This window comes from Trichechus manatus, unplaced genomic scaffold (genome assembly GCF_000243295.1).
Source record: "Trichechus manatus latirostris isolate Lorelei unplaced genomic scaffold, TriManLat1.0 scaffold00063, whole genome shotgun sequence".
Lineage (NCBI taxonomy): Eukaryota > Metazoa > Chordata > Mammalia > Sirenia > Trichechidae > Trichechus > Trichechus manatus.
In genome coordinates, this window is record NW_004443999.1 from 13,362,351 (window position 1) to 13,387,845 (window position 25,495).

General features: G+C 40.0%; 1 protein-coding gene across 2 annotated transcripts; it reads left to right on the forward strand.

The window, feature by feature from the left end:
* The first annotated feature begins 10,515 nt into the window (after positions 1 to 10,515).
* SERPINB13 (serpin family B member 13) lies at positions 10,516 to 20,550 on the forward strand. 2 transcript variants are annotated; one of them, XM_004379284.1, is made up of 8 exons: positions 10,516 to 10,680; positions 11,438 to 11,491; positions 14,309 to 14,314; positions 15,253 to 15,381; positions 15,733 to 15,850; positions 17,486 to 17,628; positions 18,238 to 18,393; positions 20,146 to 20,550. In XM_004379284.1, the coding sequence occupies exons 1-8, from the start codon at positions 10,516 to 10,518 to the stop codon at positions 20,548 to 20,550; spliced, it is 1,176 nt and encodes a 391-aa protein (XP_004379341.1). The 2 variants fall into 2 exon arrangements, with proteins under 2 accessions (XP_004379341.1, XP_004379342.1); XM_004379285.1 differs by lacking the exon at positions 14,309 to 14,314 and having other exon boundaries at positions 11,438 to 11,503; positions 15,262 to 15,381.
* Positions 20,551 to 25,495: the final 4,945 nt, after the last annotated feature.

The window sequence follows — 25,495 nt, forward strand, 5'->3', positions numbered from 1 at the left end:
TATAAAGAGAGAACAGAAAGTAAACCCAATAATTATGATTTTGTTTCTGAGGAAGAAAGCAGATTGATTGGCATGAAATCAATAATCAAAGACATAATACAAGAAAACTTTCTTAACTAGGAAAGTCATATGATTATACTGATTATTTTCCAAGAAAAATAAACAAAAATATCTTAAAAACTTTAAAAATAAAAGTTGAGAAAATAATCTTATTAGCACTTAGGCAGGAAATAAAATAGTTTACTTATAAAGGATAAAAATTTAGGTGGGTCTCAGACATTTGTGCCATGTTAAATTTCTGAAGACAAGCAAACCTAATTTGTAGACTTGAGGGGAAAATATACAATTAAACTTAGTACTCAGGTTGGATTTTGTGTGAAAATGTATCAGAAAACCATGCTCAGATATATTTCTGTATATGGGAGTACAGGCATGTTTTATTCCCTGCACCTAGCACCGTGCTGTAAACATTATTTTGTTATTGTGTGCCATCAAATCTATTTTGACTCATAGTGGCTGTATGTGACAGAGTAGAACTGCCCCATAGGGTTTTCTAGGCTGTAATCTTTATGGCAGCAGATTGCCAAGTCTTTTCTCTCACAGAGCCACTGGTGAGTTTGAATTAAATGCATACTGCTTTCAGTGGAACCCAATGCAGTCAAAGGCTCCAAAAAAGTTAGTAAAGAAATCTCTTCAGTAAAAATGTGATCTCAATGTGACAATCAAAAGAAAAAAAGAAATTCCCCTCATTTTGAATTCTCACTAAGCCCAAAATTGTTGGCAGTTGTGACTCTTTCCTGAGCAATTATTTTTTCTAAAAAGTGGATCCCAGGAATGGGGAGAACTTTAATATCCAGAATAAGACTACAGCCATGAACTCTTTGAATTGGAATAGTTCAAAGCAATGGTGGTGCAATGGTTAAGCACTTGACTGCTAACCTAAAGGTTGGCAGTTCAGACACACTTAGTGGCTCCATGGGAGAAACACCTGATAATTTGCTCTTGTAAATATTACAGCTTAGAAAACCCTATTGGACAGTTCTACTCTGTTACCTGGTGTCACCATGGGTCGGGATCCACTCGATGGCCCCTAACAATACAATAACAACAGTACTTATTGAGTGGGCATGCCTGCCAGGATCATTCTAACACCTTTATATGTATTTTAGCCATTTAATCTCTTAGCCATCCTGAGAGGTTGTTGTTGTTCTTAGTTGCCATCTCATGGAGACATTATGTACAACAGAATGAAACATTATTCAGTCCGGTGCCACCCTCACAATCGTTGGTATGTTTGAGCCCATTGATGCAGCTGAGAGGAAAGTTATTATTATTATCCACACTTCACAGATGGGGAAACCCAGGCATAGAGAGATTAAGTAACTTGCCTAAGGTTACCCAGCTAGCAGGTGGTTGAAGTAGGGTTTAAACAGGCTGTCTGGCTCCAAAGTCCATGCTCTTAACTGCTACTCTATACATCATCCTGCCATATAGAAACAAAGAATATTAGAGGTCATTTGTTTTTGTTTCTTTATTTTGTGGAGGTGAACTTTGAGGGCCACGGACTTACTCAAGATAAACAGCTCTGGGTGGCAGACTAGACCTAAAGTTGAGAGCTCCAGTGCTTTTTCAGCTTGGAGGTGGAGGGTTCAGGGGGCGGAGGAACATGAGACAGGCAAGCACTATGGTGGTCAGGTTGAGGATTACAGTAGGAGCAGCGAGGCAGCTGTGTGTCTCCCTACTCCTGTCTGATGCCAAGCTGTGAGGAGCAGAGGAGTTTGTCCCAAGGCTGCAGCAGTAAGTGCATCTCCTTGAATCATGAAGGCATATCAAGATCTGCCTGGCGATATCAAGGAGGAGGAGAAGTTTCCGGACAAAGTTTATGAGCTACTAAAGCACACTCAACCTAAAAGCACACTCAACCTCTCCACCCCTAAATTGCCAAGGCAGAGTGTGGTAACCCCAAACAGCATAGGCAGTCTAATGAGGAATTGCAAATACAAACATGAATACCCAACCTAGAATCACCGAATGTTTGAAGAAAACCACCACCAAGAAAGAAGGAAATCAACCTCAGCAGAGTTAATATGCCAAGAAAGAGGCTTCAAAAAGTATAAATAATATAATTAATAACATCCATAAAATAAGAACAGGCTATTATAGAAATATTCATTTAGAGATCTTGGAAATAAAGTTAATATTTACAAAGAATCAGTAAATGGGCCAAATAGCACAACGAACACAGCTGAAGAGTCAACTGGAAGATGGAGCTATAGAATTCCACAAAACATAGAATAAAATGATGAAGAGTTAGAAAATATTTAAAAATGCTAAGAGCTACCCAAGATAGATTAAGAAGTTCCAAAATTCATTAATGGACATTTCAGGAAGAAAGAACAGAGAAAACTGAGCAGCGGAGGTACTCAAAGAGATAAAACAAGAAAACTGTACAGAATTGAAAAAGTCATGCATGCTTTGATTGAAAGTGTCCATTGAGAACACATTTCCACACTGTCACAAAATTATAAAAGATCATGGATAAAAGAAAGAATTCTAAAATCTTTGTGAGTTAAAAGAAATAATTTAACCCTAGACGTTAATAGAACATTATGTCCAATATTTATATTTTTGCAAAATGTACATACTTGAAACTGTTTTGTAATTTGAAGAACAAAATTATATTTTGGTTTGAAAAATATATTTTTCACATGTAAGGAAGGCTTTGGTGTGATGACAATGTTCTACTTCTTCACCTGGGTGGTGTTTGCACAAGTGTTTAATTTGTGATAATTAATTGAGCTATATGTTTACTTTCTATTTGTTCATGTTTATGTTATGCATCACAAAAATATTTCTTGTTTGATTAATTTATAGGTATTTTATAGTTTTGATGTCCTTGTGAATATGGTCTTTGTTTTTTCCATTCATTCATTTATTAAACAAATATTTTTTGCGCATATATTCTGTGTCAGATACTAGTTTAGGAACTGAGATACAGCAATGAATAAGACATAAAAGGTCTCTTCTATCATTAAATTCACATTCTACTGGGAGATGAATGCAATAGATAGATGAATAAGTAGTAAGATGATCTCAAATAGTATTGTTATTGTTGTTGTTAGGTGATTTTTGACTCATGGTGACCCCACATGACAGAGTAGAACTGCCCCATAGGGTTTCCTAGGCTGTAATCTTTACTGGAGCAGATCACCAGGTCTCTCCCACACAGAGCCGCTGGATGGGTTTGAACCATCAAACTTTTGGTTAGCAGCTGACTGCTTAACTGTTGTTTCACCAGGGCTCTTTCAAATATTATTAACTACTGTGAATTTGTATAAAACATTACATAAGATGTCAGCAAGATGGCAGAGTAGGCAGCTCGAAGCTCCTTTACCCCCAACAGAAACAAAAAATCAAGCAGAAACTGTCAGAACCAACTTTGTCAGAACTCAGGAAATATCCAAAGCTTAACAGCAACCGAGTGAATGTTGAACCAAGAAAAAGACACTTAAACACAGTAAGAAAGCTTCGTGACTTTTTTTACTGCCCACGCCCCATTCTCTTTCCAGCTCAGCCACCAGCTAACGTTCCTAGTGTGGGACCCAGTCCCTGGTTGCTGAAGGAGCAGAGGGGACTTTATTCACAGATGACTGAGTTTGTCTGCTCTAACCTGACTGCTCTAACCTGAAGGACTGATGCAAGGCATGTGTCTGTTTTGCCTATCTTGGAACTCACACAGGGTGAAAAAATGGTAGGCATTGCTTGAAAACACTGTAAAGTGAACCATCAGCCATTAGCTGCCTGGAGCAAAAGAGTACACTTGGGACATATGACTGACCAACTCAAGCATTGGAAGAAAAACTGGGGAGAGAGGTTCACTGGGAAATTAGAGCATTCAAAAGCACCCATTTATACAGGGGGATTTAGGAAGCCACACACATAACTCAGGGCAAGACACATGGCCAGAAAAGACCTGAGAAAAATCCTAAGGTTTTACCTGAGGTGGTTCAGCATATGAAAATCAGTCAATGTAATGCACCACTTTAATAGAACAAAGGAAAAAAGCCAGGTGTTCATCTCAAATGATGTTAATCAATCATGTGGTCTCAGCTAGAGACCAGCTTCAGTCCGATCCCATGGGGGCACAAATGGCACCACAAAGGTAGTCCTTGGTGCAAGGAGGCTGGCATTCTACACCCTGTGCCCTGAGTCATGGACTGCGGTGTACTCTGGCTGGGGAGTGGGCTGGGGTATAGCTTCTCAGGCAGGTGGCTCTCATTTAGCTGAGTGTAAGTCACCTGAGGAAAGAGCAGTTGTGAATTATCAGCCCAGACAGCAACTGGGTGTTAGGCGCACTGGCTAAAAAAAGGGAATCTGGTTGAGATACTGTCAGCATCCATTGCAACATGATAGGCTGGGAGAAGAAAAATGTTACAAGCCAGTATCAGTACCAGGCACGCAGAGGTTATGCCCAAACTGAGTTCTGGGCTGGGGTGGAGAATCCATCAGGATTCTGGTTCAGGGTTTAATGACAGTAAATCCCCAGGTTACAAACATCCAATTTATGGACAACTCTTACTTGCCCTTTAATGTTATGTAAATTTCCCTCACTTTGAAACAATTGGACCAACCTCTACCGGCAACAAATTCTTCATCACAATCCCCTTCACTTGCTGCAGGTGCAGCTTTTAAATCATAAAAAAGGCTTTGAGCCTTTTCTTGCACTAAAGTAAGGCTAAATAAGGACCAAAAGCAGCTGTTCTGACTTACCTACAAATGTGACTTAAAGACACACTTAGGAACGGATCTCATTTGTAACCTGGGAACTGCCTGTATTTCCTCTCCTCACTTATAAGCATAGGAACTTAGAAAGATCTCTAATTGTCAACGTATCTTCTACCTCTGGGACAGTTTTGATACTAGAAGGGAGAGACATAAAAGAGAAGAATAAGGAGGAATCCAATGATTTGAAGCTGTGATGACATTGAAAATTGGGTTTAGAGAGGGCCAGGGGAGAATATGTAACCAGAGGGAGGAATTTCAGTGTTCAGCAACCTACCGGAGGAGCAGTTTCTGGTGATGACAACACCCAATGCATGACTATATGTTATGGATTGAATTGTGTCCTCAAAAAAGATGTATTGAGTCCTAACCACAGGCACCTGTGAATGTGATTTTGTTCGGAAATGGGGTCTTTGAAAATGTTTTCAGTTAACATGAGGTCATATGGGAATAGACTGAGGCCTAATACAATATGATTTGTGTCCTCATAAGAAGAGAAGACACACAGAGATAGAGGCACACAGAGGGATGATGGCTATGTAAAGACAGGAGTAGAGATTGGAGTGATGCATCTACAAGCCAAAGGATGCCAAGGATTGCCAGGAACCATCAGAAGGTAGAAAGAGACAAAGAAGAGCCTTTGGAGAGAGCATGGCCCTGCCAACACCTTGATTTCAAACTTTTGGCCTCCAGAACTTGAGACAATAAATTTCTGTTGTTTTAAGCCACCCAGTTTATGGTACTTTGTTATGGCAGCCGTAGGAAACTAATATGTCGTATGAGTCCACTGCTATAGGAGAATGAAGGTGAAGGTCAGGGAAGTAAGACTCCATGACAGAGACTGTAAAGATGTACAGTGTGCTGGTAGCAGTTAGGGTAGACAGGAAAACAATGAGCAGAATACCCAGGGCGCCTTTGGTTGGGGAAAGGATGACACAGTTGGATGGCATGAGTCTTCAAAGGGGAATTTTGAAGGTGAGTAAAGGAAGAAAGGATTGGAAGAAGCAGGGTTAGGAGGGAGAAAGGGAATGAGGTCTGTCATGGATTGAACTGTGTCCTCCCAAAATATGTGTCAAATTGGCTAGGCCACGATTCCCAGTATTGTGTGATTGTTTACCATTTTGTCATCTGATGTGATTTTCCAGTGTGTTGTAGATCCTACCTCTATGATGTTAATGAGGCAGGATTGGAGGCAGTTATGTTAATGAGGCAGGACTCAATCTACAAGATTAGGTTGTGTCTTAAGCCCATTTTTTTGAGATATAAAAGAGAGAAGTGAACAGAGAGACATGGGGAACTCATACCACCAAGAAAGCAGTGCAAGGAGCAGAGCATGTCCTTTGGACCCGTGGTTCCTGCACCAAGAAGCTCCTAGACCAGGGGATGACTGATGACAGGGACCTTCTTCCAGAACCGACAGAAAGAGAAAGACTTCCCTGGAGCTAGCACCCTGAATTTGGACTTCTAGCCTACTAGGCTGTGAGAGAATAAACTTCTGCTTGATGAAGCCATCCACTTGCGGTATTTCTGTTATAGCAGCACTAGATAACTAAGACAGAATTTGGTACCAGAGAGTAGAGTGCTGCTCTAACAGATACCTGAAATGTGGAAGATCTTTTGAAACTGTGAATGGATAGAGGCTGGAAGAGTTTGGAAGTGCCTCATGGCAAAAGCCTAGATTGCCTTGAAGAGACTGTTTGTGGAATTATGGACATCAAAGACAATTCTGGTGAGGAATCAGAAGGAAGTGAGGAGAGCTTTTACACTGGAGACAGCACAGATAGCTAGAAGCAGCAGCAGAGAAACGGCAGCTGCAGAGAAACGGCAACAGCAGAACCTGGAGACCAGTGTGAGACACAACCCATGGAGCGAGAGAGCTGAATGCCTGTGTGCAGGAGGTTTCCTAGCAGAGTAGGGTGCCTCTGGGCACTTATCAGTGAAGCTAGGCTTGCCGACCTATGGAGCAAGGGAGCTGAATGCCTTTCGGTTGAAGGTTGCTGGTAGAGTAGTGTGCCTCCAGGCACCTATCGGTGGAGCTAAAGAGCTTTGGAACACTTGCCCTAGCAGGGCAGACATAGGCAGTGAGGCCTGAGGGGCCGAGAGGCCAAGGAACCAGGAAGCAGAAAATGAAGAGACAAGGAACACAGGAAGCAGAGCTGCCTTAGTCTTAAACTTAGTCTAAACTTCTGTTTGTTGAAGCCAGCCACTTGCGGTATTTCTGTTACAGCAGCACTAGATAACTAAGACCGGGTCCTTCCTTCCTGATCCCAAGATCTAAGGGAAAGAGCTTTGTCTCCTGAGAAGATTTGGTGGGATGTGGTGGTCACCAGGGGAAAGCCAGTTTTCCCTTTGAGAGCAAGGTGATAGAGAAAACACTAGACAAAATCAGAGGGTATATGGAAATAGTCGAGCAATAGAAGAGGGCGCTTAGGGGTTACAGAAAAAGGAAATAAAATAATAAAATCCCATAAACAGATGTGGATTTTAAAACATAGAGCTTTATTGCTGACTCAAAGATTTGATGCCATTTTATAAAACTAACATGTGGTTCCCAACCTCAGATGCACATTAGAATTCCCAAGGGAATTATAAAAACATCTATACCCAAGGCCCACCCCAGGCCAACTAAGATTTTCGTTTCATTGGCATCCAGGGTTAACTCCATAACTAACTGCTAATTCTTTTTAAACTTTACTCAGTTTGCATTTTTCTCAGTGACAATTAGAAAGAAAATTTAGTTAATAAATATTGCTTTGAGTTTGCTTAAAGAACTTCAATCAAAACATTAAAAAAAAAAAAAAAGCAAATTGTGAGCATTGTGACTGGCACATACACTTACCTGTGCTCTTAGAGCTGGGTCACTAGGGAGGTATTTACTGGTCAGAGGGAAGAACTGAGAGGCCCTTCTGGGACTTGCTGCTTAGCAACAACAACAAATCTTCACACCCTTTACCTAAGACTAATGCTGAAAATAATCCAAGTGCTGATTCTTTTAAAGAGCTAGTTGAGCTAGTGGGGATGCCCCAGGGTTGGCAGGAAAAACTGGAATTTGGAAGTACATGTTCCTACTGAGGTTTTTGTTTTTTTGTTTTTTTTTAAATGTAAGGTGTTGTTACTGTCTTCCTGGAATCAGTGATGCTGTTGGATGTTTATGAATTCCTAGTACTTAGCACAGTGTCTGCTACATAAGAGATTCCCCACAAACGTTTATTGAATGAATTTAAACTAGAGATTTCATAATTAATGGACAGAATACTTGAGAATAAGAGGGGTATGTGTGTGTGTATAGCTGCCTGTCCACACTTTTCTCACACCATTTCCTCATTGTTTTCAATCAAGATAGTTTGCTTTATTTCCTTCTTTGTATTTGGCACTCCAAAATAATGCAACTGCACAGTGAACTTTATTACAGAGAATGGGCTTGTCAGGGCACTACTCTGTCCACCTCTGGTAAATAAAGTATGAATTTAATTCCAGTCTTCATAGGACTGTAAACCAGCGGTTCCAATCTCGTTTGCTCATTGTAATTACCTGGGTGATAAAAATTTGATGCCTGGTTGCCACCACAGAGATGTTGATCCAGTTGTCTGGGATGCGCCCTGGGCATAGATAGTTTTAAAATTCCACTGGGGATTCTAATGTGCATCTGAGGTTGGGAACCACATCACTAAACCACCCTTCCAGGTGATCTCAGAAATTATTAGCGATGAAGACCCGTTCATAGTTCTCACTCCAACTTGGGTCATAATCCATTTGACCAGGCCATTCTAATGCTCTTTTTCAGTCCTAGACTGAGCTCCTATTTTTGTCTTGTTTCGTTCTCTGCTTAATTTAGGTCTCTTTCTGCTTGGGCCCAAGAAAAGACTTTCTAAGGGATTTTGGAAGAGTTAGAATTTAAACTTTACTCCTCTGGTGTAGAAAGATTTCTAAGGTGCATACTATTTGACCTACAGTTCACAATTGCTGGCAACTTCGAGGGCACAACTCCTTGGCTATGAACAAAAGAAATAGGCAATGAAACCCTGAGTTTCACAGTAAACCTGGTATGCTGATTTTATTACAGAAATTATCATTGAGAAACCAAAGGTTGTTTCACAGGAAATGCAAACTATAATGACTAGGGAGAGGCAGAGAGCTATAAATTTCGAACCTCAGCTGCTCATCTTCTCATTTTACATATGCTTCCTAGTTCTTTGCCCAACTACCTCTGTCTCTCCGAAAGCCAGGTAAGTCCTCCTTTGGCTCCAAGGTAAGTCTTCCTTTGGCTCCAACTTCAGACTTCTGTGTTTTGAGGACAACCATGCTTGTTGACTTGAAAGGAGTTCTTTTATTGGTCATGGTCTTTCCTTTGGGGTGGTTTTATTTCACTCATTGCCTACAAGGCTGACCATATATTTTCTTCATCCTGTTTGACCTTTATTTAATTCATTTTATTTCTGAGTTAACCTGCAAGCAGTCTAGGTACCTGGAGTTGAGATGCCATCTTTAGTGACAGGTGTGGGGTGCCTTAGCATGGAGGGGACCTTGATAGACATAGCCCCCCAAAGAATGTGGATTTTCAAAAATTTTACTCTGCATTAATCTCATTCTTGTTTTAGGAGTCTTTGTAAGACCTTTATTAACTAGTTTTAAAGTAGCTGGTGATAAAGAAAACATAAAACATGTTCTCGTTTCTTTTTGGTAGAAAATGAATTGCTCTTTGAAAGTTATTTTGTGTGTGTGTGTGTGTGTGTGTGTGTGAGAGATAATAAAAGTGACACACTCTCACTATAGAAGCCTGTAACAATTTAGAAAAATATAAAAAAGAAAACCATTTTATCACCCCTCTCCACCTCCAATAATTCATGGCCAGACAAAGTCATCGCCTTTTAAGGAAAATTCAGCCCAAAGTCAAGTTTTCATGCGGTTAGGAAAGAGAGGTTTGAGAGAATGACTCTATCCTGCCACTCTCTGCACTGGATTTTGAGTCCACTGAGAAACTGAAGGTACCAGATAACAGATAAGTATACAAATGTTGGCTTTATTATTGTTAAGGCTGCACTGGAGAACATGCTTGGACCTGGGGCCAGTGGGGGTTCCTTCACCTCCCCATGCCCAGTCCCAGGCGGTACAGCCAGACAAGCTGGACATCACAGCATGGGGGATGGGCCTGCTGGGGCAGCTCACCTAAGGAGGAGGCGGCTGCCAGGCAAATGCAGGCAGGTTCTGACACAGACAGAATCAAACCATTAAGGTGTCAACACTGCTCACCGGGGAAATGAGAAGAGGAGAGAATCACTCAGCAATGCCAGACTCCAGATGACTCTCCTGTCAAGAGAAGTCTGAGAGAAGGGGTGAGAAGAAGCCAGCACCCTTTCCCTGAGAGGGTGAAAAATCTCTATTTAGGAATCAATGCAGGAAGAGGAAGACAAGAGGGAAGGCACTCCTAATGTAAAACAAAACAAAAATACAAGAATCCGTTGCTCTAAAGTTGACTCCAGATCATGACAAAGGAATTGTACTCCACAGGATTTTCAAGGGCTGATTTTTTGGAAGCAGAATGTCAGGCCTTTTTTCTGAGGTGTCTCTAGGTGGCCTCAAACCACCAACCTCAACTTGGTTAGCAGCCGAGCATGTTAACCTTTTGCATCACCCAGGGACTCTCACCCCCAACGTAGAGCAATTAAAATAATAAAAAGTGCTTGGTTTGCTCTGATTGTTATTGTTGCTGTTCTAGATTTCACTGAAATTATCATGAATTCACTTGGGGCAGCAAGCACTCGGTTTGGGTTTGAACTTTTCAAAAAGCTGAAGAAAACAGAAGATGGCAATGCCTTCTTTTCCCCTGTGGGCATCTCAACTGCCATTGGCATGATCCTTCTGGGAGCTCAAGGGAACACGGCCCGCCAGTTACAGAAGGTAGGCATGGGTTTGCTTTGCTTTAGCCTCACAGACTCCTTTCTCAGGGTTACCCCTCCAATGTTACTTCAACAATATGCTCATCCTAACATTTGGGCCAGGAAACTGAGAAAGACTGAAGAGATGGAGCAATGTCAGGTCTCTCAGGGAAGACTCTTCCTTATCCAGATACCATCACACCATCTGCTCTCTGATGCGTGTAATTCCTTTGGGTGGGGACTGGGTGAGTGGCCTCATCCAAGCCATTAATCTCATTAATTAAAGCTAAAGTGTGAAGAACAAAAACTACTGGGACAGGTGACAAAATCCCCACTAGAGTATAAATAAGAGTCCCTGGTGGCACGGATGGTGAAGCCCTGGACTACTAGCAGAAAAATTGGTGGTTCAAATCCACCCAGAGGCACCTCAGAAGAAAGGCCTGGTAATCAGCTTTAGAAAGTGCACAGGCTTGGAAACCCATGGAGCAGTTCTATTCTGCACACATGGGGTCACTATGAGTTGGAATCGATTGGACGGCAACTAACAACAGGGTATAAATGCCTCATCAGTGATGGATAAATGAATGGATAATTCCGAATAGCTCCTCTGGAGAGATAAGTGGATAACTCAGGACTTCTTGTGGTTTTTTTTGAGGAGAGACATGTGAGCCATATGCCATTGAGGTTTCTTTAACAAACATCCACTTTCCTCTGATGTGGAATCTGTGTGAGGTTTTCTCTGCTCTGCCTACTGCCGTATTATTTTCTGTCTCTTCCAGGTGTTTTACTCCGAAAAAGACACAGAAAGCTCAAGAGAAAAAGCTGAAGAAAAGGTACAGAGACATGTCTTACAACTTTCAGTGTGGTTGGCTTGTTAGGTGTGGGCTTCCTGGGGGAAAGGACTGGGAAGTTGGTGGAAGAGGTAATTCCTCACACTTCCTACTAAGTGACAATCATCTCTGCAGCCACATAATGTTGTTGAGATTATACAGTGATAACAAACCCTTCTTATTAACAGGATGTCCTTACATGGTGCATGCAGATAAAGCAATCAGCTGCTAATCAAAAGGTTGGAGCTTCCAGTCCACCCAGAGGCGGCTCAGAAGAAAGGCCTGGCGATCTACTTCCAAAAAATCAGCCACCGAAAACCTTGCGCAGCACAGTTCTACTCTGACGCACGTGGGGTTGCTATGAGTCAGAATTGACTGGATGGTAACTGGTTTTTTGGGATTATTATGATGGACTCCCTGGGGGTGCAAACAGTTAACATACTTGACTGCTAACTGAAAGGTAAGAGGTTGAGTCCACCCAGAGGTGGCTTAGAAGAAAGGCCTGGCAATCTACTTCCAAAAAATGGTCGCTGTGATTTGGAAATGATGACAACTGGTTTTTAATATTAAGAGACTTTAACTTGAAGAGGAAATAACCACTATGATGTGTACTGGTAAAAGCCCACTAGAATGAAAAGTAGCAATAACAGAGTTGAATGGGTTTTAGAGTTAAACAAATCTGTGTTCAAATCCTGGCTCAGTCACTTAGCAGCTATGTAACATTGAACTAGTTTTTTTATTTTCTTTGTGTCTCTATAAAGTACCCAATAGAGTGTCTGGAACACACTGGTAACTTGCCCAGGGGTGGTAGTTGTCCTTATTGTTCGCTGCCGTTAAGTTGGCCCCAGTGGTGGTAGTAGTAGGTGATATTATTACTAAATTCCATTTTAATTAAAACAAACAAACAGAAAAACCAAATAAACACTGATGCTATATTTAAAAAAAAAATATTAGTGCAGGACAAATGACTTCCTGGGGGTCTCTTCCAGTCTAGGATTCTAGTATTTGTGTTTTAATTTTTAAATGCACCCTTTAAAAACGAAATTAAAAAATCTTACAGAGAATCTATTTCTTAGCTGGAAAGTTTTGTCCATATACACATATTCTGATTACTAATATATTTAGAACTACGTCCATTCTATTATTTGGGACTTTCCATTTGCTGCTTTACCTCCTTTCTTGCCTTCTTTTGAATTGACATGTTCTTTCTTTTAATCACTTCTTTCCCCAACTTTTACTGATTTGAAAGTCATACATTCTATATCTATTTTTTAGTAGTTAGCCAGAACATTTTAATGAGCATACTTCACTTAAAGAGTAAGTTTAATTATTCTCTATTCTCTTTTGAACAATACATAAGTCTTAGAGCATTTGGATTTCAATAGCTCTCCTCCTTCCTTATGTTATTGTTATCCAATATTTTGCTTCTGTCTTGTCATTTTATGTGTTTCAAAACCAGACATTATCATGATTGTCTTATAGGCTTGCATTTGTTTAGATTTAGTCACATGCTTACCAATTTTTTTTTCTAACCATATCTTCTTGGATTTAGACTTTCCTTTTGGGGTCATTAAACTTCTTTCTGTAATGCAGTTTTGGAAATTTCTTTAGTAAGGATAAATGCCATCAGATTTTGTGTGTCTTTGTTCTTGACTGAATATTTAGCTATATACTGAATTCTAGTTTCATATTTTTTCTCAACTCTTTTAAAATACCATTCCACATTCTGCTTCTATTTTTGCTGTTGGGAAGTCAGTTTTATTGGCATTCCTCAGGAGGTGATCTATCTCTGACTGCGTTTAATTTTTGTGCTGTGTTTTTGTTGTTCCTGAATTTTACTACGATGTTTCCAGGTGAGGATTTCTTTTATTTATCATAGCTTTAATTTACTGTTCTTTCTGAATATGAAAATTCACAGATTTCATCAGTTCTGGAAACTTCTCAGTCGCTTAGCTTTTTGAATAATGCGTTTTCCCATTCTTTCCTTCTTTGCCTTTTGGAAGGATAAAATTTTTGTTTTATCTTTCAGATTTGTTCACCTGTTTTACATATTTTTTCATTAATTTTTATTTTTGTGCTGCATTCTAGAAAAATTGTTCAGATCTATCTTTAGTTCACTAATTTGGCAGTGCCTAATCTGCTGTTTAGCTCATCTGTTGATTTTTTAATTTCAGTGCTTGTAGAAATTCGTATCTAGACGATCTAGTTGATTATTAAACCTACCTGATCATTGTTGGTAGTCCTTTGTTCTTTAACCATATTTTCAATGTTGTCTTTTTTTGTTAACATTCTCAATATACTACTTTTAAAGTGTGATACTGATGCTACTAACATCTAAATCCTTTGTGAGTCTAATATGGTTGTTTGCAGTTTTTTTCAGATTCATAATATGGGGTTTGTTTTCTCTTGTCTGTAATTTTGGAATATGAGCTCATATTCGGCTGATAATCTGTGGAACTCCAGTGAAGCCTGGGCTGTGGTTTCCTTTCTAATAAAGAGAATTTATTTTCTGGAATGAGATCCTAGAGTATCACCAACCCAGGGCCACTTCAAGTTAATTACCCAGCTTGGAGTTTCTGAGACAACAGAGGTAGTGTAAACTCCAATCCTGTTTGTTGACAGGCCTTTCTTCCCTTCCCCATTTGCAGGTCAACTCAGTCACAACTAGCCCACCTGAGAAATACTCCCACCACATCCCTCCCTTTATATCAATCTGTTATTCCCCATAGGCTCTCATACTTTGATCTGCACACACCCTATCCCAGTCAACCTAAGCAGCCATCTAATGACCATCAGCCATTCAAAGCTCATAGTAGTAAGGAGGTAGCTTGACGGTCAGATTCAGCCTCAGATATTTTGTTAGCACACTTCTACATTTTGAATCTGAATGTCTTCACATGTTTATTAATTATTCAGAAAAGTAAGTGAGTGTCTACTACGTGCCAGGCAGTACTGTAGGCATTGGGGAACCAGTAGGGAAATAAAGAGATAAAATAAACAAATCCATGGGTCTCATATTCTAGAGGAAGAAGGCCTTTCTGTTGTCAGGTGCAGTCAGGAATAGGATACTCAATTCAAAACCAAAATGCCTCTTTTTTGCACCCAGTGTGAATGAAGTCCCAGCCTCTTCTAAGATATCACTCAACAGTCAGGGGGATGGTGTTGCTCTCTATTCCAGGGAAGTGATCTGGGTCAGCTGGGTTGGCCATGGAGCACTTCTCAATCCTCATACAGGAACTCATGGATCCTGCAGTAGAGCGTCCGGAAGAGTTTGTCTGGGTTTTTCCCGGATATGGGGATAAATCTCACTTCATCCCCAAGTGTAGCACTGACAAATGGCCATTCACACTAGCAGGAGTCACTTTCCTAATCAACTGTCTAGAACAGAAATGTCCAGGCTCTACAGTGACTGAGAATCATCTGGGGAATCACTGTATTTCTCAAGTGCTTTGGGTCTTGTGGGGAGCTAAAAACAAAGCCTATGAAACATTTAGAGGGCAATTATGTGTGAGATCAAAACTGTGACATAAGTCAGAGAAGCAGGGTCTGTGGTGTGGAGCAGGCAGAGAACACTTCTTTGTGGAGTGAAGTCTGCTTATGACTTCCACAATCACATGATTTGTGTAAACGCTGCCTGACATCTGGGGGTCACACTGAGGCTACCAAACTGAGGTTTTTAGGCCCAGCAGCCATGTCCATTTGGAGAAGAATCCAAGCTTTCTCTGATCAAGGTAACCCATTGAGTTTCTGTTTTGATTTTGAAGACTGAGAAGACAGAAGAGATACATCACCAATTCCAAAAGTTTTTGACCGAAATAAACAAACCCACTAGTGATTACGAGCTGAGCATAGCCAACAGGCTGTTTGGAGAGAAGACATACCTCTTCTTTCAGGTAAGTTTTGTTGTGTCTACCATGTCTGTGAGCTGTATTTGTGAATGGCCCTGGAGATATACTGTCCACATCAGCTGCCAGACTCTCCCCATATCACAGGTGCTCTCTCCCTGCTACTCTTACACAGACCCTTTGGGGATGTTTTTTCTCTCCTGATGGTCTGAACCTGATTTCTGCCTTAGCCACATTATAAAACTGTGTAGAGGGTACTCAAGGTGATGTGCTCAGAGTCTAAGAATCCATGCTTAGGTCATTAGTCATTCAGATGTAAGACACATTGATTTAGAGATGTTGGCAATTGATGAATTGACTTTTCAACCTCTTTCTCTTCCTTCACTGTTTCTCTTAAAGAAATACTTAGATTATGTTGAAAAATATTACCTTGCTACTCTGGAACCTGTTGATTTTCTGAATGCAGCTGATGAAAGTCGAAAGAAGATTAATTCCTGGGTGGAAAGACAAACAAATGGTAGAGTATGAGTGCATCATTCATTATAAAAACACTTCTCGAGTACCTGCTGTGAGTGAAACCCTGTGCTTTACACTGCATGGGGGTGCCAGGGTGAACAAGCTTTGGGAGGGGGCTTGAGATGGGTTTTGCAGGAAGGGAAAGGTAGGACTGGGTGGGGCAAGGAGAGGGCACCGCAGATGGTTGGTCGAATGGTCTGAGTAAACATGGAGAGAGCCAAGGGGAGCCAGAGAGGAGATCACAGGAAGCCTACCATGTGGAAACACTTGGTAGAAAATTCTTTGCACATGACAGTGGATCATAAATCTCTGTGGCTGCTGAATCTGTGCTCGGGCCTGTCTTGGATTCACATCCTTTCCTTTTATATCAGAGCCTTTCTTTCTGAATCTGGGTCCCTATGTGAAAATGTCATAGAGCGTTTCCTTCCCCTTTGGTGGGTGGGAAACATGCAGCTTTCCCATCAAGGCTGTGTTTGCTACCTGCAGCTACCTGCTACCTGCACCTGGAGCCACCTGGGCCTTACCTTCACGTGAACATCACGCAGGGATATAACAGCTTCCATTGTCATTCACTGCAGAGAACTTGACAAAGCCCTCACCCCACCCTCCCCTCTCTGTCCCCTGGTATGAAACAAATACACAAGAGAAATACCAGAGAGGAACGTGAATATGTAAATGCACTCTGGGGAGCAATATTTGTAGTTCAGTGTTTGAGTTTCAGCTTACATTTTTTATTCCAGTTGTCATGGAAACCTCTGTTATTTCAGAATGGTTTTTTTTCTTAATGCTTACCCCAAAGGCAAGAAAATTAAAAGAAGTAGAAAAAAATGGGGAGTCTATCAAAGAGTTGACTGAAAGTGGTATTCTTCAGTATTTAGTGTGAAATGGGCTGACGTCATCTAGACATAAAAAAGTCAGCTCCTTTTCCAATAAATAGGTAATCTGTAAATATTAAGTGGTAACTATCCAGAACAGGCAAAAATAATAGTAATTAACACCCACTGCCGCTGAGTCAACTCTGACTCATAGCAACCATATAGGACAGGGTAGAGATGCCCCATAGGGTTTCCAAGGCTGTAAATCTTTACAGAAGCAGATGGCCACATCTTCCTCCTGTGGAGCAGCTGGTGGGTTTGAAGTGCTAAACTTTTGGTTAGCAGCCGAGTGCTTTAACCACTGCACCATCAGGGCTCCTAATTAACACATACTGAGTGCTTATTATGTGCCAGATAGTGTCGTGAGTGCTTTACACGTATTGAGTCATTTATTCCTTTCAACAACTCTATGAGGCAGGTTTTATTCCTATTTTACAGATATGGAAACTGAGGCAGACAGCTTAAATAACTTGCCCAGAATTCCTCCGCTGATATAAGGCACAGTTGGATGCTAACAGAGGCAGTCTGACCCCAGAGCCCCAGCTCTTAGCCATCACACCTTCTGCTCTCAATAGGATAAATAACCAATGGACAAACTTAACGTACCAATTTCTCCAGCAACCCCTTTGCCGGCCAGGCCTTCAGGTGCTGACCTGACTGAGTTGTTAATGGTCAAGTCCATCTGCTTTCATATCTGCCATGCATATCACTTGTAATTTTGAAGACAAACCAATTTTGATGTTCTTGTTGTTCATTTGCAGGAAAAATCAAGGACCTGTTTCCAGATGGCTCCCTTGACAGCTCCAGCAAGCTGGTGCTGGTGAACACAGTTTATTTTAAAGGGCAATGGGACAGGGAATTTAAGAAAGAAGATACCAGGGAGGAGCAATTTTGGCTGAATAAGGTATGGTCCTTCTTTATTTCAGCGATGTGCTTATACATAGAATGTAAAATCTAAACTCACGCTTGATCAAATGTATAATTGTGATGTTGTTAGCTGCCATGAGTCAGCCCCTGACTCATGGCCACTTCATGCACAATGAAAGGAAACACTGCTCAGTCCTGTGCCATCCCTGTGATTGATTGGGGATTGAACCATTGTGATCCATAAGGTTTTCATTGGCTGATTTTCGGAAATAGATTGCCAGGCCTTTCTTCCTGGTCATTCTTAGTCTAGAAACTCTGCTGAAACCAGTTCAGGGTCATAGCAATCCACAAACCTCCACTGGCTGATGGGTGGTGGCTGCACATGAGGTGCATTGGCTGTGAATCGAACACGAGTCTTCAGCATGGAGGGTGAGTATTCTACCATTGAACCACCACTGCCATAAAAAAAAAATTACTACAAATGAGATAGCTTAAAACCAAAGAAATGTAGGCTAGTAGATAAGAAATTCTGATTCTCGAGGCTCTTATCTTTAGCATAATTTTAGATGGAGCTAATTATTTTGGGGGCCAGCTTGGTTGTCTTATGCCTCTTGTGCCATTTGGGGGTCCTGTTCATGTGTTGCAGACCACAAGTAAACCTGTGCAGATGATGAAACAGCGCCATTCCTTTAACTTCACTTACCTGGAGGGCTTGCAGGCCAAAATTCTGGGAATTCCATATAAAAATAATGACCTAAGCATGTTCCTGCTGCTACCAGATGACATAGATGGTCTGGAGAAGGTGAGAGCTTGCATCTGCCCGTGTTTGCTTTCCTTCCCCGATGCTTTGTGTCCCAAAGCTTGCCCTGGGTGAGCCTGAAAACGGGGCTTCCCAGTGGGAGCTGGTGCCTGGCAGTGCCAAGTGGACAATGTTCTCCCTGTGCAGCAGCTACACATGGATGTCTAAAGAGGAACAGAGCATCGTATCAGGCTCATTGAGAAGAACCAATACTAAAATATTTTGAGATAGCTGAAATGGATATTTAAGATCATATAGGAGTTCTAAGGAGCCCTGGTGGCACAGTGGTTAAGAGCTACAGCTGCTAACCAAAGGACAGCAGTTCAAATCCACCAGCTGCTCCTTGGAGACCATATGGGACACTTATACTGTGTCCTATAGGCTCACTATGGGTTGGAATCGACTCGACGGCAATGGGTTTGGCTTTAGGAGTTCTAAAGATCACCCACCGTTCTGAGGGATGGTTGATGTCTATGGACCCCTTTTCCCAGAAAAAAAATCACATATGCACATTTACAGAAAATTTTGCATACTGATCACTAAACTCATGAACCTTCTGAATTTCTTTCTCAGTCTTGGACCCCTGGTTAAGTGTCCTTGATTTAGTCCGACCCACTTTGCAGTTAAAAAATTAATGTGGCTAATGTTCTGTGTTTTTGAAATCAAGGTTTTGTTTTAAATCCCTGTTCTTCTACTTAGCAACTATCTGTCCTTTGAAGAGACTTAACTTTCAGGAACCTCAATATTTTTCCATTTATAAAATGGGTTGCATAGTGGTTCCTATGTTGTATTGTTTAGTGATTAGGGGTAATATATGTATATATATATTCATATATAGATAGATAGATGATAGATAGATATAGATGATAGATAGATTAGATAGATAGATAGATAATGAGCCTCTAACAGGTCTGAGACACAGAAAGGGCTCAATAAATGGTAGCTGCTGTATTATTATAATACTGGATGCTGTGTTCTTGCTGGGAAACATGGCTTTATAAATTGGAACATATTTTGGGACAGTGAAATGACAACAATGTATGACAGCATTAAGAATATTCATACTCTGACTCAAAAACCCCAGTTGTGGGAATTATCCGAAAGACATCATTCATAAGAAAAAGAAAAATGTCTTTCTAAGCCAAATGAGTGATTTCAGCATTAAATGCAATAGGACACCTTGTTTGAAATTCAGGGACTAAGACTTAGTAATTTTTGTTTCTGCAGCATATATTGGGCATCTATCATAGTGCCTGGTACATACTAGGTATTCGTAAAGTGAATGAATGGATCAATGTTAGGTGAAATACATATCCACTTGATGGGAATGTTACCTAGCAGTTTGAAGATATTTAGGAGAGACATACAGTAGTGTGAAAAAGTTTACATTATATCAAGTAAGGCCAGAAATTCACTGTGATTGCAACTGTGTAAAAAGTATATATACATAAAAGACTCGAGAGAGACAGTAAAAAATAAAACAATATCTTTAGTTTGGTAGAATAAGAAAGAATTCATTTCTTATCTTTAAAAATACATCTAATGCCACTGGGTTTTCATATATGCACAGATAATAGGGAAACATATAGGACAACTGCCTGCTATATAAAACAACAGTATAATGAAATGAAATTTCTACTTTTATTTATTACTAATAATTAAAAGTAATAATTTCTGACTGATACAATTCAGCATTATATTGTTTTAAATTTTTATTGATATTCATGCCATTCTGCCCTCCTTTTTAAACACTAGATTATAGATAGAATAACTCCTGAGCTGTTGATCGAGTGGACTAGCCCAGGGCATATGGAAGAAAAGAATGTGAGCGTGCACTTGCCCCGGTTTCAAGTAGAGAAGACTTACAATCTTAAGGATGCCCTAGGTGCTATGGGGATAACAGACGCCTTCAGGGAGAACCAAGCAGACTTTTCTGGAATGTCCGCCGGCTCCCGTCTGTACATCAAGGAATTCCGGCACAAGTCCTTCGTGGTGGTGACGGAGGAAGGCACTGAGGCTGCGGCTGCCACAGGCGGGACCATGGGCATCACATCAATCCCTAATTATGAAAACTTCCACTGTAATCACCCTTTCCTGTTCTTCATTAGGCACAATGAGTCCAACAGCATCCTTTTCTTTGGCCAGGTTTCTTCTCCTTAGGACCGTCATTTCCATGATGTTGCCACTCTTGGAACAACACCCCTGTTGGAGTATTCCTATGATTATGCACACAGCCAGCTCTTTACAAATTTGTTTTGCTTGTTTGCATTCCAATCTTGCAGTCAAAATAGATGATTTAATGACTGAAATAGTGTGTGGGAGACCTTGGGTGGCACAAATGGTTAAACTATCATCTACTAGCTGAAAGGCTGGCTCTTCAAACCCACCCAGAAGTGCCTTGGGAGAAAGGCCTGGCGATCTGCTTCCAAAAGGTCACAGTCTTGAAAACCCTATGCAGCACAGGTCTACTCTGCACATACAGGGTCACCATAAGTCGGAATCGACTCAGTGGCAACTAACAACAGCATCAACAATAAAGTATGTGTTTGTAATTTTCCTTGAAAATAAAATGTCCCTTTGTCTGACATATGTGAAGTGATGTTACTGCAAAACACAGATCTGAGCCGCCTGCCGCAAAAGCCAATACTGAAACAGGGGTGAGGTGAGCAGCAAGAGGGTTTTATTGTGTATCCATATACAGGAGACAGAGGAGAGTGAGCTCCTCCAAAAAACCTGTCTCCCAGAACTGGAGACTGGCTGAAGGTTTCATATGGACAGGATTATATTTTCTGTTTGTGGTAGTCATGGTTGGCACAACCCAGCTGAGTTAACCTCTTACTGGCAATCCTTGAGGGTTATCAATTTGTTTTGCTACCCTCCAAATTAACTTTAGTAAATTTTAAACCTTCACTGGGTCTGGAATAGGAGGAGGAGAAAGAAGAAAAAGTATCATGAGACAAAGTGGGGGCTAGAAATGGTGGGAATCAATTATTCAGCAATGGTGGTGATTGAGCTTATGCAGCCAGTTCCAGTGAGCTACACAAAATAATGCCTTTAGTTCATTAACAATCTTCCCTTGAATTTTTGGAAAGTAAATCAATATCTTGTTGTATTTTTGTGCAAGTCTCTGCAGTAAAGAGGATGGACTAGTGATTTCGGGGGTCCCTCTAGTTCTGATATTTTGGGATACTATAATATACAAGTAAAATCAAACAATGTTTTACCCAATTCATGTGTTACCTTTTTATTTCTAGCAGATATTGTGGTCAACTGCACACAGAAAAGAGAATTTCAAAACAAGCTACTAAAACATAAATTAAAATTTAAGAGACAAAACAAAATAGAACAGTGTATCAGACAAAAGGGATTCCCCTCCCATATTTTCATTCTCCTTTCCAACACTCAAACAACAAAACAAAATAAAACAATATACCAGACAGAGAGGATTCTCATCTTTTCCTCCTGCAATTCCAACAGAGTATATTATTCATTGTCAGTTACACAAGCATTTTGATAGTTGTGAAACAAATAGGGTATTTGAGATGTTAAACGTTGTAGCCAATTAGTATTTCTACCCTGTCACTTTTCTAGGCTTTGGAAAGTAAACATTTAGAACAACTTTTAGGCGAGTAAATGTTTTCTTTCCTTTTTTCTATTCACGTATGTTATGGATTGAATAGTGTCCCCCAGAAATTTATGTCAGCTTGGCTAGGCCATGATTCCCCGTATTGTGTGATTGTCCACCATTTTGTCATCTGGTATAATTTTCCTATGTGTTGTGAATTCTACCTCTATGATGTTAATGAGGCAGAACTCAAAATACAAGATTAGGTTATGTCTTAAATCAATCTCTTTTGAGAAATAAAAGAGAGAAGTGAGCAGAGAGATATGGGACCTCATACCACCAAGAAAGCAGCACAGGGAGCACAGTGTGTCCTTTGGACCCTGGGTTGCTGCGCAGAGAAGCTCCTAGACCAGGGAAGATTGATGACAAGGATCTTCCTCTAGAGCCAACAGAGAGAGAAAGCCTTCCCCTGGATCTGGTGCCCTGAATTTGGACATCTAGCCTCTTAGACTGTGAGAGAATAAACTTCTGTTTGATAAAGCTATCCATTTGTGGTATTTCTGTTATAGCAACACTAGAGAACTATGACAACGTATTTCTGGTTATTTTGTGAGTGGGGTGTGGATATTACCGAATGATATTTTCTTGGAGATGCTTTTGAAAGGCTCTGAATCAGTTCCAGACACTCTTTATTGTGGGTATGTTTCACTTTTATTTTTTTGCTTTTTGACAAATCTACTTTTGTTCAAATCTACTTTTGTGTCTTTCGAGGGTGTCTTATACTTTTTCTTCTGTAGTTTTTTGACATTTCTTATTACATTCATGTGTAGGCAGTTTATTTTCTTTTGCTATCACAAATGGTGTCTTCTGTTTCATTATACTTTCTCTTTTTTGGTTTGTATGTATGAAGACTATTGATTGTTGTATATTAGTTTTATAAGCTGTTACATTGAGAAATTCTTTTATTTCTTGTAGTAGTTTTTTTACATTGTTTATTTTGGATTTTCCAGATATCTAATAATATTCTCTACAATTTTTGAGTTAATTTTTCTTTCTTTCTTTTCAATTCTTAAGCCCCCATTTCCTTTCTCTTTTCTGGTTGCCTGGCTAATACTTCTAATACTATGTTAAATAGTAGTGGCTATATTGGGTACCCTAGTCTACATCTTGAATTAATGGTAATACCTTTCATAGTTCCTCATACTTAAGATGCTGGCTTTTGGGCTGAGGTATATAAATATTTTCTAGAGTTTTAAAAATATCTGTCAACTCCTGATACATAAGTGTTTTTAACATTAATGGGATTTGATTATTTTTTCAACTATATCTATGGAGATGATCATGTCTTCTTTTTAGCTCATTAATATGGTATATTGTTTATTTGATTCACTTTTAATTCTACTTAAGTTCTGATTATTTTGAGCACTTAGATTGGCATTAATTTGGAAATCCGCCCCCATCAATTAGCTTAAGATTCCACCTATATTTTCATAGACTTCCTATTTGTTTGTTGTTTTTCTCAGTTTTTTTTCTGACATTTGTGTTCTAAACACTTATAATTAGTGTTATACACCTTCTCCTCACTTATTGACTATCTCATTATCTGACATTTTGCATTCATGGTAATAGTAAAAAAATCTACTATCTGACTATTTTGTGCATTAACAGCTGACATCTGGCAGTAACGAATGCTGAGGTGCTAGCTTTGATGGTTTAGGTTATGTGTCATCTTGGCTGGACCATGATTCTCAGTGGTTTGGTAGTTACATAATGATATGATTTGGCAGTTATGTAATGATGTAGTCATCCTCTGTTTTGTGATCTGATGTGGTCATCCTCCATTTTTGCATAACACCCATTTCACATAATGACCTGGTCTTTGGAAACTAACCGCGTCAACAAGTGAGGAAAGGGTATAAAACTTTCCAACCATGAGTTGATTCTAAAAGCAAAGATTGAATTCATGCATATAGCCACTGTTCAAACATTTTTGTAATATATTTGTTTAGCGATAAATTTTTTGATTGATTGATTTATATCTCCATTTCTTCTTTGAAAGGGTTTGAGAGGGCAAAACTTTTTAATTTACCTTTCCTCAGAGAACATAGAACATAGGAACATTCTTTTCTAGTTTATAGTATCTTTTCATTTTTTAATCTAAAATGATTTTGACTTTTCACTATTTACTTTCAGAAAGTGAAATTATTTAAAGAATTTGCTTCCATTAAGGATATTAAAAAATGTTCTGCTATGGGCTCTAAGGAAATCCTCTAGGAGTTCTCAAACCATTTTGAACAATAAAACCAACTTTGAAGTTATCAGTTCTCATTTTTCATGATCAGACTGAGTACTCTTGTTAAAATTTCAGAGGGTACTAGAGGGGAACGGAAAGCAGGAGGAAAAGGCGCTTCCTTCTTCTGTTTGAGCCCTGGTGGTGCAGTGGTTAAAGTGATTGACTGCTAACCAAAAGGCCAGCCGTCAGAAACCACCAGCTGCTTCTTGGGAGAAAGATGTGGCAGTCTGCTTCCATAGAGATTCACAACCTCAGAAACCCTATGAGGTCACTATGACTAGATGGCAGTGGGTTTCGGGTTTCTTCTGTTTGCTTCCTGTTCCTGTCAACCTCACCCCAACAAGTCCTCTTCACTCCTGACACTATAGATAGTTCTACTCTCTGGCTTTTATTTGGCACTCTCAGCTTAATCGTGACCTCTCAGATACATTCGTATCAGCTACACAGTGTCTTCTCCTCTGAAGTCTGAGTTCCAGCTCCATAGACGGCCCCCTCCAAGCTTCTAGATTCAGATAACGTGAAACCTTTTCACTTTGTTCCCTCAGCCACAGGGTGGTAATTGGTTTTTATAGTTACTCTGTTTATGTCACCTCAGGGTTCCCTAACACCTGTTTAACTAATCCCACATATTAAAGTCTCTCTGTTGCAATACCTAACGTGGGTTTTTTTCCTGCCTAAAACCCGTTGCGATCAAGTCGATTCTGACTCATAGCGACCCTATACACATATGTTATTTATAATACTTTAACAGAATGGAAATTACCTTTCTCAATTCCTTGTGACATTGCACAACATCAGCTTTTTGAACATTGTTTTTAGAATAAATTATTTTTTTATAATTTATTTTTGTTGTTGAGAATATACACAGCAAACATACAAATTCAACAGTTTTACACGTACAGTTCAGTAACACTGATTACATTCTTTGAGTTGAGCGTCCATTCTCACCCTCCTTTTGAGTAGTTCCTCTCCCATTGACATAAACTCATTGCCCCCTAAGGTTCCTATCTAATCTTTTGAGTTGCTATTGTCAATTTGGTCCCCTATAGATAGTTCTTAAAACCACATCATGCTCAAGGCAGACATTTTTTACTAGTTAAGCTAAACTATTGTTTGGTTTTAAGACTTCAGGGGATATTTTTGGTTTAAGGTTTAAAGATTATGCCAGGGCAACAATTTTGGGAGTGGGTTAAATTAATTTTATATGCTTTCTATTGAAGACATCTGTTTTTCTTTTGCCTGCTGGT

Coding starts and splice junctions, on each gene's coding strand:
- SERPINB13 (XM_004379284.1), top strand. CDS start 10,516: ATGAATTCACTTGGGGCAGCAAGCACTCGGTTTGGGTTTGAACTTTTC. Junction 15,851..17,485: donor GGTGGAAAGACAAACAAATG/GTAGAGTATGAG, acceptor GTTCATTTGCAG/GAAAAATCAAGGACCTGTTT. Junction 17,629..18,237: donor AGCAATTTTGGCTGAATAAG/GTATGGTCCTTC, acceptor CATGTGTTGCAG/ACCACAAGTAAACCTGTGCA.